Source organism: Camelus bactrianus, chromosome 5, assembly GCF_048773025.1.
Source record: "Camelus bactrianus isolate YW-2024 breed Bactrian camel chromosome 5, ASM4877302v1, whole genome shotgun sequence".
NCBI lineage: Eukaryota > Metazoa > Chordata > Mammalia > Artiodactyla > Camelidae > Camelus > Camelus bactrianus.
The window spans coordinates 94,958,975-94,973,020 of NC_133543.1; the positions used below are offsets into that span (position 1 = coordinate 94,958,975).

Below are 14,046 nucleotides of genomic sequence, written 5' to 3' on the forward strand. Positions count from 1 at the left end.
TTCTTTCTTTCTTTTTTAACTGGAGGTACTGGGGATTGAACCCAGGACCTCATGCATGCTAAGCACACACTTCACCACTGAGCTATGCCCTCTCCCCCGTAAGTATGTTAAAATCTGCCAATCTCCGTGGGGGATCTTGAAGAACCCATAGTGATTTCAGAAAAGAACGTGCATCAGTGCCGAGGCCACCTCCCCATCTGAAGTTTCGCTATCCCGCCTGCTGCCCCTGCTGGAGTGAGTCTCTCCACCCTGACACCCGTCTGATGAATGCAGCGCCTGCCAGGACTCAGCTCCTGCCCACTCCCCACCGGAGCTTTCCCTGGACTCCAGCCCACACTGCTCTGCCTCCCTGAGCCGCTCTTCTCCTGCCCTCCTGCAGCCTGGCAATGGCAGTGGGTGGCTCACATGGTCCCCGCCCTTCAGCTTTGACATTGTGCTTGAGTCCAAAGCAGGCAGATGTCCAGTAGCTGCTGAATTAAACCGAACCGACTGAGCCACAGTGAGCTGGATTGGAAAACAACCAATGATATGCATAGGCAACATGGGGGATACAGATTATATGAAATGTAACCAGTGCTTTATACAAGGGAAGACACCGGGGTGGAAATGTTACATTCTAGAGTTTGAAGGCAAAATAGGCGGAACGCTTTTCAGTGACCAGAGCCAAGCCGGCTTTATGGACCACGAGGACAGAGCAGCCCTCATACCTGCAGCCCCTGGGCGTCCAGGATCACCTCTGAGTCCCTTTGACCCTGGAACTCCTGAAAGACCCCTCTTTCCTGGGGGTCCTGGGTAGCCATAAGCAGGGTCTCCCGGGGGTCCTTTCTGACCATTCACTCCAGGTGAACCTGGAGAGCCTGGGGGCCCAACAGGGGAGGACCCCTTTTCTCCTTCAAAACCTGGCTCTCCCACGTCACCACGAAAACCTATTGAACAACAACAACAAAAATTGTTTAAATCATTATATGTACAAATATAGAGCCAACATACATACAAGTATATTACCTTGAATGAAAAACACATTGTTTTTAAATGCAGGGCTACTTACTAAAACAAAGAGTAACTTAACAGGCAATATTGTTTTTTGCTACCTTTTGTCAGGAGATAAATTGTAACTCTGTGTTTCCTATGAGCCATGGTGTTTCCCTCATTGCTTTCATTTACTGGCTAACAGTGTCGGGACCGAGCAGTACTTATGATACAAACCAGTAATAGCCTATAACTCATGCTTCGGGTTTAAGGAGCCCCGAGAAGTCACAGAAGTGTCATAACCAAGAAGTGATCCAAACATAGGTGAGAACTTAATGTATCAGGAAAAACCATCCCCCCATCACCTAGGGATCCCTGGGCCATTCGCTGAGTGACAGCGCTCAGCATCCAGACATCCCTAGATGAAAAGCCCTTATTTACCAGGTGGACCCGGTACTCCTGAGATTCCTGGTTTGCCACGCCGACCCTTTGGCCCATCCAAACACCTCAGCCCGGGAGCGCCCGGACGACCTGGAAATCCCTTTGGACCTAAACAAGAACAACAGAACACGGGACTCAATAAAACACAAATCAAATTAGGGCAAAATAAGGTAATTAAAAAAAAATCTAACATTAGGTCTTTCTTAGGGTATTTCTACTTTATGGAAGGAATGGTGTGGCCCAGCCTGGTTTACATAATCATTTTACGAGTCACGGGCTCCAAATAAGCCTTTCATAGAGAGAGACTGTGGTGAGGTGCTTTCTCAGAAGCCACACTGTAAAGAATTCTTCCTGAACACCTCGGAGACGTGCACCACCATTCAGATGGATCTTCCGGTACTTTCCCATCTGAGCTCAAACTCAAATATGTGAGTATCGCCTTCCTGATAAGAGAAGAGAGGTAGGTGGTGGCCAGTGTGCGGCTTGATGAGAAAGCACCAGAATAAAAGCCAAAATCCATCTTCCTTCATGTCACTGCATTTGCTCTTAAATGAAGTACAAGCAATAAGCACCTGCAAAAGGAATTCAGATTTTTTTGTAAACCTTCTGTGATTTCCTACTAGAAGTTATCTCAACTAACATAGCATATAAATCATGGACTTCAAAGAAAATGCACCTGCTAACTTAAACTTTGAGGGTTTACTTCCTTTGAGGCCAAAGCTGCTGAAAGTGATCATAAACTTATTTTTAATCCATCCAAGACAAGGTACCAGCAAATGTGAAAATGAACATTCAGTCAACCACTGACTCTTCACTCCACTGATACAGAATTATACTTCCACACCCTTGCCATTGCCATGTGGTTAGTGGAGTGCATTTCCCACACTTTGAGCTGGGGCTTGGACATGTGACTTGCTTTGGCCAATGGGCTACTAACAACCGTGAAGCAATGAGAGGTATGAACTGTGCCTGAGACCTGGGTCCGCCCTCTTGCATTAGTGCAACCAGGTGAGCAGAGCACACCCTGGCCCCACAATGAGATGCGTGTTGCAGACCTGCCCCTACTTGGAGCAAGGGGCCAAGTCAATAAAAACCTTCTTAGAGGGAGGGTATAACTCAGTAGTAGAGTGCATGCTAGCATGCATGGAGTCCTGGGTTCAATCCCCAGTACCTCCATTAAAATAATAATTAAATAAACCTAATTGTCTCCCCCACAAAAAAAACCCAAAAAGTCCATTTTAGATCATCACCCACTACAGACCCATAGGAGAGAAAATAAATATTTTCCGTTAAAGCCACAGTGACTTGGAGGTTGTTACACACCATTATTGTGATGAAAGCTAATAATTATAGAGAGCAACAGAGAGTCATTCATCATTCAATCATTAAGTACATTTTTGTTTTTTAATTATATATATATATATATATTGCTTTTTTAATTATATATATAATTTTATATATATAAATATAATTGAAGATTGTCATTCTAAGTGAAATAAGCCAGAAAGAGAAAGAAAAATGACATTAAATACTTTTTGTAATTGTGTAGAACAAGAAAGATTACCTTTAGTGACTGTGTTAGTACTTAATAGGTCAATTTCAGTGAACTCTGAATAAATGAAAAAGAACTAAGCAAATCCCTTATATAGATTTTTGGGTTTAATTCAGCTATAAATACAATTGAGTGAAGTGAAGTGAAGTGGCTGCATGAAAGTGCAATCAGGGATGTAGGTGCATTTTTCAGAGTGTTTCTGGTCGGGAGTTTGAGTCTCTTGGAAAGCAGACTAAAGTAAAACATAATCAGAAAGCAAATGATCAGTTTTCACTCTTGGGGCAAAGGTATAGAAAGAAAATATAGTTTTAAAACACTCAAAGGGCAGACATTTTTGCTGATATGTGATCAAATCAAGGGAAATTTTGTTGCACAGAAATACTATCCAAAATTCTCCCAAACAGTGGACTGGAGACCCAGTGTGAATGGCTACAAATGCTGTTTTCCTGTGGCCCCTCAAAACCTCAAAATAAGTTTAGAAATAGCTGGAAGAAAGAAAGAAAGAAAGAAAGAAAGAAAGAAAGAAAGAAAGAAAGAAAGAAAGAAAGAAAGAAAGAAAGAAAGAAAGAAAGAAAGAAAGAAAGAAAGAAAGAAAGAAAGAGAGAGAGAGAGAGAGAGAGAGAGAGAGGGAGGGAGGGAGGGAGGGAGAGAGGGAGGGAGGGAGGGAGGGAGGGAGGGAGGGAGGAAGGAAGGAAGGAAGGAAGGAAGGAAGGAAGGAAGGAAGGAGGAAAGGAAGGAGGAAAGGAAGGAGGAAAGGAAGAAAGGAAGAAAGAAAGGAAGAAAGAAAGGAAGAAAGAAAGAGAGAAAGACAGAAAGAGAGAGAGAGAGAAAGAGAGAGAGAAAGAAAGAAAGAAAGAAAGAAAGAAAGAAAGAAAGAAAGAAAGAAAGAGAGAGAGAGAGGGAGGGAGGGAGGGAGAGAGGGAGGGAGGGAGGGAGGAAGGAAGGAAGGAAGGAAGGAAGGAAGGAAGGAAGGAGGAAAGGAAGGAGGAAAGGAAGGAGGAAAGGAAGGAGGAAAGGAAGGAGGAAAGGAAGAAAGGAAGAAAGAAAGGAAGAAAGAAAGGAAGAAAGAAAGAGAGAAAGACAGAAAGAGAGAGAGAGAGAAAGAGAGAGAGAAAGAAAGAAAGAAAGAAAGAAAGAAAGAAAGAAAGAAAGAAAGAAAGAAAGAAAGAAAGAAAGAAAGAAAATAAATACAAAACAGAAACAGACTCACAGACATAGAATACCAACTTGTGGTTGCCAAGGGGGCGGGAGGTGGGAAGGGACAGACTGGGAGTTCAAAATTTGTAGATACTGACAGGCATATGTAGAATAGATAAACAAGATTATACTGTATAGCACAGGAAAATATATACAAGATCTTGTGGTAGCTCACAGTGAAAAAAATGTGACAGTGAATACACGTATGTTCATGTATAACTGAAAAATTGTGCTCTACACTGGAATTTGACACAACATTGTAAAATGACTATAACTCAATAAAAAAAAAAGTTAAAAAAAAAAAAAAGAAATAGCCAAACTAATTCCCTGAGGATTTGCTATTGGTCTAATCTGTCTTGCCGGTTCTTTCATTTTGAGAGTGTCTATGACAGTAACTTCTCCTTGATCATACCTGGAGGTCCATCAAAACCTGGAGGGCCTGGCCTCCCAGGGTAGGTTACATTACAAGGAATTGTATCACCTGGAATGAAAAAAAAACAAAACAGTAGTATTCACACAATTGACAGTCCAATGCAATGTGAATCTCAACAACAACTCGGTCAAGATACTTTTACACACAGTGTACGTGGAGTTCAAAGGAAAAGGCGACTCCCAAGTATCACTAGATGACTTGAACGACTTTTATTCTGAATTCCTACAGGATCTGTTCTGAAATCTGAACTTCAATGGTCAGAATAGTAAAAAGCATAAGAGGAATAAGAAAAAGTTTGATTCCAAGAAATATCAGCTTAATAACCTACAAAAAAATGGATTTATAGATCTATGGCTATCAATACAGTGGACTCAGAAGCTTTGATAAATCGTCAAATAGCAGCAAGCATCCAACGCTTAGCTCCAGAGATCTGGCTCCTAGTTTGGATATGGGGCAACCATGCAATGAAGACACTGGGAGACGTATTAACAACAGCTGCCATTTATTTAGGACCTGCCATGTGTCACATGCTTCAAATACCTTGTCTCTTCTTGTAATGCTTCTGCAGTGGGGTTTTTTGTCATCCCTCATTTTAATTGGTGAAGAAAATAAAACTTCAAAGTTGTGCCTCTGAGTTCTCTCCTTTAGAATGGAATGTTCCCTTCTTATAATAGCAATTACATCCCATAACGTATTGCATTATATGCTCTCAAATCAAAAATGTACCATATGGATCAAAATAATGTTAGATTTTGATGGTCCCAGACCATGATCTTAAGCCATAAAAATAATGTTAGATTTCATGATCTTAACCATATCGAGTTCCAAGGTACTTGCCTGTCAAAGCAAGAACCAAAAATGTGATTATATTATAAAATGTTGCAATTAACTATGTAACCCAAGGTTTATGTACATATTACAAAAAAAGAAAATCTCAAATAAATCTTTTCCCAACATTTAAAAAAGTTTTCAGCTATAAAACTACAAGACACTTTATTGTTTGAAATCCAAATAACTGCAAATATATTTAAAATCCCTTCTTTTTTTCTCCCTAGAATGCTTACAAATGAGTTTTCATGGACAATGCTGTATTTTTAAAATGAAATGTCAGTAATTTTTATTAAATTATATTGTATTATCTCAAAAGATTATAAAAACGAGACATGCTAAATATACATGTATGTAATTTTCATACAGTCAGATTGTCCACGCTGATACTGAGAAATGAATGCAAGGCAGTTTGCCAAACAAATAAAGCAGCAAACACATCTTAGCATTTTACAGGTTTGTTTTAAATATTTATTGTGCGGTAATGCTCGTTCGTTTGACAACATTCAAGGTTTCAATAGTAGCTTGATGGAATTATATTTAGAGGTTCTGCCTTAGATGTAATAACTTTGCCCAGACGATAGGCTTACTTTAGTTTCCAGGACTTCACTTGACATTCTGCCACAAAAATGTTCAAAATTACCTTTCTGACCCTTCTGGCCATCAGGACCCCTCTCGCCCGGGAAGCCTGGAGCTCCTGGTAGCCCTTTCTCCCCTGGTGGGCCAGGGAATCCCAGTCCTGGAGGCCCCCTGGGTCCTGTTTTCCCCGGGGGGCCCGGTGGTCCAGGAGGTCCTTTATCACCCGGGACTGCATCTTCATGATCCCCCTGGGAACATTAGCATCATGAGTCAATTACCAATCTTTGAAAGTCCATGAACGCAAAGCTATCATTGTCATTGTAGGCTACAGAAATGCATGCAGAAAGCCAGTAACTCCAGAAGTTACTTAATAGCAAATGTAATTTAAAATGATTAACTTTGATCCCTCTTCATATTTACATATATAGTTACGTACATTCATATATTCTTGGGATTTGTGTGTTATGCCTCAAATATAGAAAGTTATGTGTGTTTTGTCTTAAATACAGAATAAGAAAATTTATTTAGAACCACTCTGCATTATCAAATATAATAAAATACAGAGATACATAAATTAAGGGAGGTAGTGAGCTTACAAACTGAGTAAGTTCTGGTGTATTAGAAACAGGTTTTCTGCATTCTTTTGAGAAGATAACAGAGATGGACTCTAGGCCCCTCCATGTCTGTGGGCCAAAGGCTGACAAGTCCTTTCTCCTCCTGCATAAGAATCTGACCTTCAGTTAATGGTCTAGTTCTGTTCTGGAATCTGCACAAAAATTGGATGTCAATCGCATTATGAGACAACATTGCTTATGGTAAAATTAATCTCTGGCTGCAAAACTTGCATCTGTTCTGAAAGAACTATAAAGACCAGTGTGGCGCCTTTGTTGGGGCTTCCTTGAGTGCGGGTTCCTGTAACTGGCCAGTTCCCTGCGGGGTCCTGCATGCGGTGCTGTGGAGATGACAGCTCCGGGGAGTAATGAGGCTGTCAAGTTGGGGCTGCTCACATTTCTGCATGTGCGGATCGCATCACCTTCACCCAAGCTGAAGGAACAGCTGCTGGGAGCCTTGAGAATGAGAGACAGCTGACGCTGCCTGGCCCGCTCGCAAGTTGAAGGTCACGCCTTCTGTCCTGAGTGGCCTGGTCCCAAACATGGTCTGTGATAGTCTTGTGAGTCTGGACTGTTTCAGTGAATCTAGGCAGATCCCCCCACCCAGTGGGTGTTAAAGGAATTCCTCTCCCAGTTTGATCTGTAAATACACTTTGAGTTTTTACAATTCGGTTAATGCATGATGACTATTACCGCTCAGTGGCGGTGGTTTCTAAGTCTAGTAGCACCCCCTTATCCATGGTTTCACTTTCCCAGGTGTCAATTACCCATGGTCAACTGTAGGCTAGAAATAGTAAAAGGAAAATTCCAGAAACAAACAATTCATAAGTTTCCAACTGCGCTCCATTCTGAGTGGTGTGATGAGGCCCTCTTTCTCCATCTCACTAGGCACACGAACCATCCCTCTGCCCAGCACATCCATCCGCTAGTCACTCGGCAGCACCCTGGTTATCACATCGCCTGCCATGGTACCTCAGGGATTGTGTTCAAGCCACTCTTATTTTACTTAATAGTGGTCCCAAAGTACAAGAGGAGTGATGCTGGCAATTTGGATATGTCAAAAAGAGCTGTCAATTGCTTCCTTTAAGTAAAAAATTGCAGGTTCTTGACTTAATAAGGAAAAAAAAAATCATATGTTGAGGTTGCTAAGATCTATGGTGAGAATGAGTTTTATATCCATGAAATTGTGAAGAAGGAAAAAGAAATCTGTGCTACTTTTGCTGTCGAACCTCAAGCTGCAAAAGTGAAGGCACAGCGCTTAAGTGCTTAGTTAAGAAAGAAAAGGCATTAAATTTGTACAATAAGGTATTTTGAGAGAGACCACATTCGCATAACTTTTATTATAGTGTATTGTTAAACTGTTCTATTTTAGTATTAGTTGTTGTTCAGCTCTTACTGTGGCTAATTTATAAGTGAAACTTTATCATAGGTATGTATGTATAGCAAAAAACACAGTATATGTGAGGTTGGGTATTATCTGCAGTTTCAGGCATCCACCGGTGGTCTTGGAACCTATCTCCTGCGGATAAGGGGGGATTACTGTAGTTTCTTCAGTGGGAGAATGAATTAAACAGGGATTACCAAGTCTAAAGCAGGGAAGATTTTTTACATACTTGATATCAGCTGAAAGACCAGAAAGCTATAAACACCATCTAATCCGATTTCCCAACTTCGGTCTCTTATTCACACATATTTCATCAGAAGGGGTTCCTATAGAATCAGAACATGGTCCTTTCTTTTCACAGCACTGACAGAGGCAGGTAGCAGTAGCTACTGGAAACAGGATGTACTTTGGAATAAGGCAGACTGGGGTTTTCACACCTGTTTAGCCTGCTTGATGCATAGTTGACCTTGAGTAACATACCCTAAGCCTCCATTTCCTTACTGTAAAATCTGAAAGATAACTGCTCTTCGGAAGACAACTGCTACAAGTAAAACGTCTAGCTGAGCTTCTGCGGCATTATAACCATTCAAAAATAATTTGTATGTCAAGATACTCTGAGTTCCTAAACATTGCACTATGTCTCTGAATCTTTTCTTACGAACTTCATTCCCTACATATGGTTTCCACCCAAAACATATTTGAAAAACGCTGAAATATCATTTATCAGTGGGGTCTTCCATGAGCCACAACGTCCGTCCAGTGGATTTGTACTAGACCATCCTTCTTTGCTTGTCACATCCCATCATGTGCTTCTTCACTGGGGAACTGAACTAAAGGAATTATCAGGACCTGTGCGCTGTCCTCCACCCTACAGAGTCAACTGAGCAGAGCTCAAGCCAGGGCGGGCTTTGTAGGTACAGGGGCCTCAGAAGAAAACAAACACCATGAAAATGAAACATGATTTTTAAACATGATTGAGAAGGGGAAATAGATGATTCATGACCATATAAGGAAGTGAAGCTCTGTAGCAGGACGAGATTATACACACCGGGGGTCCTGGGTCCCCTTTTTCTCCAGCATATCCATCTCGACCGTGTTGTCCCTGCTGGCCTGGAAATCCAGGGGGCCCATCAGGACCTCTTTCTCCTTTGCGCCCTGGGAACAAAGGCCAAAAGATTCAAGCCCTTCTCAGCAGTGGGTGAAGTAGAAGGAAACAAGGACTAAAACTAAAGGCAATGACCTTGACCCTGTATGGGCTGGTAGAGATTCCTCCGAGTGTCTCTCTGAGTGTCTCAGCTGACAGAAGTCACACGAAGACAATCATGCAAAAGTCAGAGGAGAGACTGACAATTACCAAACCCACTGAATCTCCTATCTGGGAAACATTTCTTCCTCCATTCCAACAAGGACGTTGTGTGTGGAGGTGCCAATCACAACAGCATCTTCCCCTACTTGTGTGATGCCAAACATGGTACCCCATCCCCTGGCCATAGAGAACCGGGGAATGGTCCATGGTTGGGCATGTACCCCAAGCTAATCCAATCCCTTCTGGACTTTTTTTTTTTCCTACTTGGAGCTGAAAGAAATAGAGCTCTCTTTCACCTCTGACTGTAAGAACTTGGATCTGCCTCAGGGCACCTATGCACAGCCCACAGAAAGCCAGATGGGGAGGAAATGCAGCTGGTGCGATGAAAAATGCAAGATGCAGCTGTCCCAGTGCAAATTCCACATCTAACCCTTCACATTTTGTTTAGGGAGGTTAATAAATTACTTTTCTAAAAATACGACTTCAAGCTAGGTTTTTGTCACTTACAACTAAAATATTCTTAATTAATACAGGATGCTACAATGCAGCATACCGATAAACACCAGTCAGGTCAAAGGAGGTCTTGCTTCAAACCCAACTCACAACAACGAGGATTTGAGTATGTGACTAAAGGATTAGTTATGTCTTCAAATAAGAGACAGAGAACTAAGCCTCAATATTCACACAACTCCGAAGGGCAGGGAGCATCTTTTAAGCAATATCAACAACCCTAAACCTTATTATAGACCTGATCTGTGGTCACAGGGGAAATTAATGCTAGAGAACGGTTCACAGATCACACACAAACAGCAGGGAGCTAACTGATGGGTTACGCTCACCTTTGACTCTTGACACAACCATGTCGCCTTTCTCTCCTTTGCTTCCAGGTGGTCCTCGTGCACCAGGTCTTCCCTTGGTGGAAAATAAGAGGAACAAATCGGTTGAATTGTGACGGGTCAAAAAATGATTTGTATACATCGAATCACTCTCTTCTTTCCTTCTAAACCACCTGTTCTAGATTCTAGTCTGGCACCCTTGGTGTCATTCTCTTTCCTGCCTTCCAAGGTGGCTCCTCCCGTACAAAACTGAGACTCTTAGGCTGCAGGTAAAAGCTGGTGGAATCTGAATAAGGTCTGTACGTGAGTCAAGAGAAATGTATCAATGCCAGTTTCTTGGTTTTGGCAATGTACGTGGTTATGTAGGATATCACTGGGGGGACGCGGGATGAAGGGCACTCTCTCTGTATGATTGTGCAACTTCTTGAGAGTCATCAAATAAAAATTTATCTCAGAATAATTTATAATTAAATTATAATTAATTTGGGTGTTGTAATGTAGAACTGGGAGGAAAAAGGGGCGGGGGGAGGGTTAACCACAAGAGCCGCCGCTAGAGCTGAAGGGAGAGGTTTAAGAATGGTTGTGTGTGATGAAAACACTGTGATATTGAAGAACATTGATGAAAAAGAGAAGGAGAGACAAGGACCCTTCCTGTCATCAATATATTCCTGTACGGCAAGTAAGCCCCTCCTTTTGGCCAAAGAGCTCATCATCTGTTGACCTCAACTCTGCCCTGGGTCATGGTTTTGTAAGTATTACCTATTGTTAAGTAGTAAGCCATGTCCAAAATCTGTAATCCTACTTTTGATGTACTAGGATGACCAAGCATTACAGTAAATACGGTTATAGAAGCACTATGCATAGCTTAACGTTCCTTACCTGGTAGACCTCAATAAGCAAGAAACCTAGACAAAAATCTGGAAGGAGGTGGAAATGACTGAGCAGGCCAGACGCCTCCTTGTCTTATTTTCATACAGTCTAACAACATGTCCCAGCAAGCTTAATTGTCTTTTTAACTGGCCTCCATTAGTTTATAAGCAGTGAACTACAAAGGGGAGAAGAGGTACCAGTAGAGATGAGCATGATGACAGCATCAAGCAGTTAGAGTGAGGAAAAAGACAAAAATGCACACAACAGGTAGAAAAATTGAAGTGGATAAAAACAGTTTGGAGCCATTTAATGCAGAGAAAATACAGCTCCACACACACCACTCAGTCCTGCCAAGAACATCGCTCTAGTACAGCGTCCTGTGTGTAATGATGTCTGTGAGGCACCAGCAAGGTGAGTGGAACAAATTTCTTGGTAGAAATAGCCAAATTAAGCAAGAAAAGAATTTTAGGAATCCTAAAGTGGGAACATGGGTTGAGTGTTGTCTTAGTTCTTACTTTTACTCTATGTGCTAAGTCCAAAGTGACAGCGAGACAGGGCCAAAATGTATGGCATAGAGTATCCAATCCAAGCGATGGTTAATTAAAATGTCCTTCTAATGTATCAGCCATCAAGACAGAAAGCTGTTCACACAGCATGTGAACCGCTTTCTCTCCAGAAGGAGAACAGCAGTGGTGTGCTGAGGTAAGCAAGACCCTGTACCCTGAAGAATGAATTCACCCTGGAGTCTGAGCAGTTTACTAGCCAGCTCCTTGGAGATTCAGGGTGTACTCTGAATTGCCCTAATGCTCTGCAGATGGAGAATTTCAAGCACTAGATTCAGATCACAGACTTAGCTGAACTAGTAAGAAAACAAACAAACAAACATCATCAGAGCTGTCTTCCGCTTTCACTGAAGAGACGTTTACTGAGAACCTACTAATTGCCAGGCATTATTCTGTGTATGGAGGACACAGCCGTTAACAAGACCGTCTTGCCTTCATGGCCTTAGACAGCATGCGAGATAAATGCACAAGCTAAGAAATTCCTGGGGCAAAGGTTCCCAGCTGCCTTGGCGTCAAGAGCTATTCTAAGACTTGAGTTCACGTAACAGGTGTGTTAACACAGCAACAGAATCCCAGCAACAGCAAAGAAGTCCCCGAGGGCAGCACAAACTAGTTGTTTTATTCACAGTCCAGATTAAGGACTTCAATGCCCAGAGGGACCATGTCCTTCCGACGGAAGTAGGTGGGCAGGTGTGGTGGAGACCGGAGCACCCAGACCTCCTCTCAAGGGCGTGGCCACCTCTCAGCTCCCAGCAGCAGCAGGAACACACTGACCAGTGCTGGTGAACTTTCAGTTTTCCAAGGGCAGCCATAAATCTCGTATTTGTAATACAAAAACGAACACTGGAGCACAAAACCAAATCTGCCAGGGAGTTCAGACTGAGCCCGTGGCAGTTTGCAACCTTTGGTTTGTCCTGCAACTCTTCGGGGGGGGGGGGCGACCCTGGCCATCTGGTTCACTGGTGTGTGCCTTGAAGCTCTCAGAATATAGGGCTGAATTGAATTCTTACCAATGAACCTGCAGAACAGGTGCTGTTATATCCATTTTGCAGGAAGACCACAGAGCTCACCTGTGTCAGAACTGGAATTTGAAACTTGGTCCACGTGCTCCTAAGCCCCGTGCCTTACACTAGAGCATCCTGGTGGGAAACCCCCATCCTAGGAAGCACTCTCAGGCTAAAGCAATGCATACGAAGCTTTGGTCCAACCACAAAAAACATTGCAAAGAACTTAAACTTACTTCTCTGTTTTCTGTTTTCCCACCAATCTGTGGCTGGACCAGCAGATGAGAGAGAAAGTGTACAGAGGGATGAGAAGACCCAATAGTGGCTGTCCATGGGTCTGTCAAGCTCTCTCCTTCTGTCCATCCCTCCCTCCCTCCTTCCCTTTCATGTGCCCCATGGCAGGAACCTGGTCCATAAATGTGGCCACAATGTGATGAACTTAATACAGAGAAGTCACAGGGATAGAATCATTCACAGAACAAAGACATCAGAAATACGGTCGGTTGAAAGAGGTAAGCCCAGGAGCAACTGAATTACATAAACCTTCACCAGGAGATCCCTGGATCAACTAGGAATCCACACTCCAAGATGTGAGCTCAGAGAAGCAGCATAATGTCAAGGTATAAAAATATTCTGGAGCCAATAAAACATTCACTAAGAAGATTAAGTAACAACACACAAAAAATGAGTATCACAAAATGTTGGATTAAAAAAGCAGACTATAAAATGTGAGCTACTTAGTAATGGCAGCCATTCTCATTCAACATACATGTATTAAAGACCTCGCTTCTTGTTAAATCAACTTTGCAAGTGTGCTTTGCAAGTATGACAAGCGTGGTGCAGGGGGAGCTTAACCATCACCCTCACTCAAGGCTCTCAGACTGGAACCTTATTTTATGAGATTTCCTGGGAAGAATGGAAAGGATTACTTTAGGGTTGAAGGTTAGGCTCCAGGCCACCCCAAGATGACAAGGGCTATCTCCAATCTCCAGAGGAGTGCCCCAGGGGGCAGTGATTTTACTCTGAGGGACAACGGTGACTCCATCTGAGTCACATGTAAGGGTCCCTTGGAATGGCCAGCAAATGAGAGCCAATGCGAGATCTCATCCACTCTCCAGCATGAAATATCACGCAGACTCTGACAAAGCCAATACTGATAGCTCCAGCCCGATCTCTCATCTGAATCCTTCACTGGAACATCACTCCACAGCCAACTCGACACTTCCACTCACTGGTCTAATTGGCAATTCCCAATGACATTCCATCCCTTCTAACACCACGCCTGCTCCTCGCCTTGTCTGCCCCATCTTGGCTCCAGCCTTTCCTTCTCTTCTTTTCATATCTCAGGTCAAGTCAAAGAGCCAGTATGTTGGCTCTGTCTTCAAAATAGATTCAGCATCTCACTGCTTCCCACCACATCCAACACTAACATGGAAACCTGTCCACTGTCATATTTCACCAAGATTACGGCGG

General features: G+C 42.7%; 1 protein-coding gene across 3 annotated transcripts in view; it reads right to left on the reverse strand.

The window, feature by feature from the left end:
- COL4A4 (collagen type IV alpha 4 chain) overlaps window positions 1-14,046 on the reverse strand; it is a 121,081-nt gene that overhangs the window by 42,505 nt on the left and 64,530 nt on the right. For all 3 annotated transcript variants that reach the window (XM_074364408.1, XM_074364409.1, XM_074364410.1), the window contains 6 exons: window positions 10,140-10,212; window positions 9,043-9,149; window positions 6,064-6,247; window positions 4,572-4,640; window positions 1,411-1,518; window positions 708-926 (listed from right to left, as the gene is read on the reverse strand). In XM_074364408.1, the coding sequence (XP_074220509.1) occupies window positions 708-926; window positions 1,411-1,518; window positions 4,572-4,640; window positions 6,064-6,247; window positions 9,043-9,149; window positions 10,140-10,212 (760 nt within the window). The remainder of the gene's footprint in view (window positions 1-707; window positions 927-1,410; window positions 1,519-4,571; window positions 4,641-6,063; window positions 6,248-9,042; window positions 9,150-10,139; window positions 10,213-14,046) is intronic.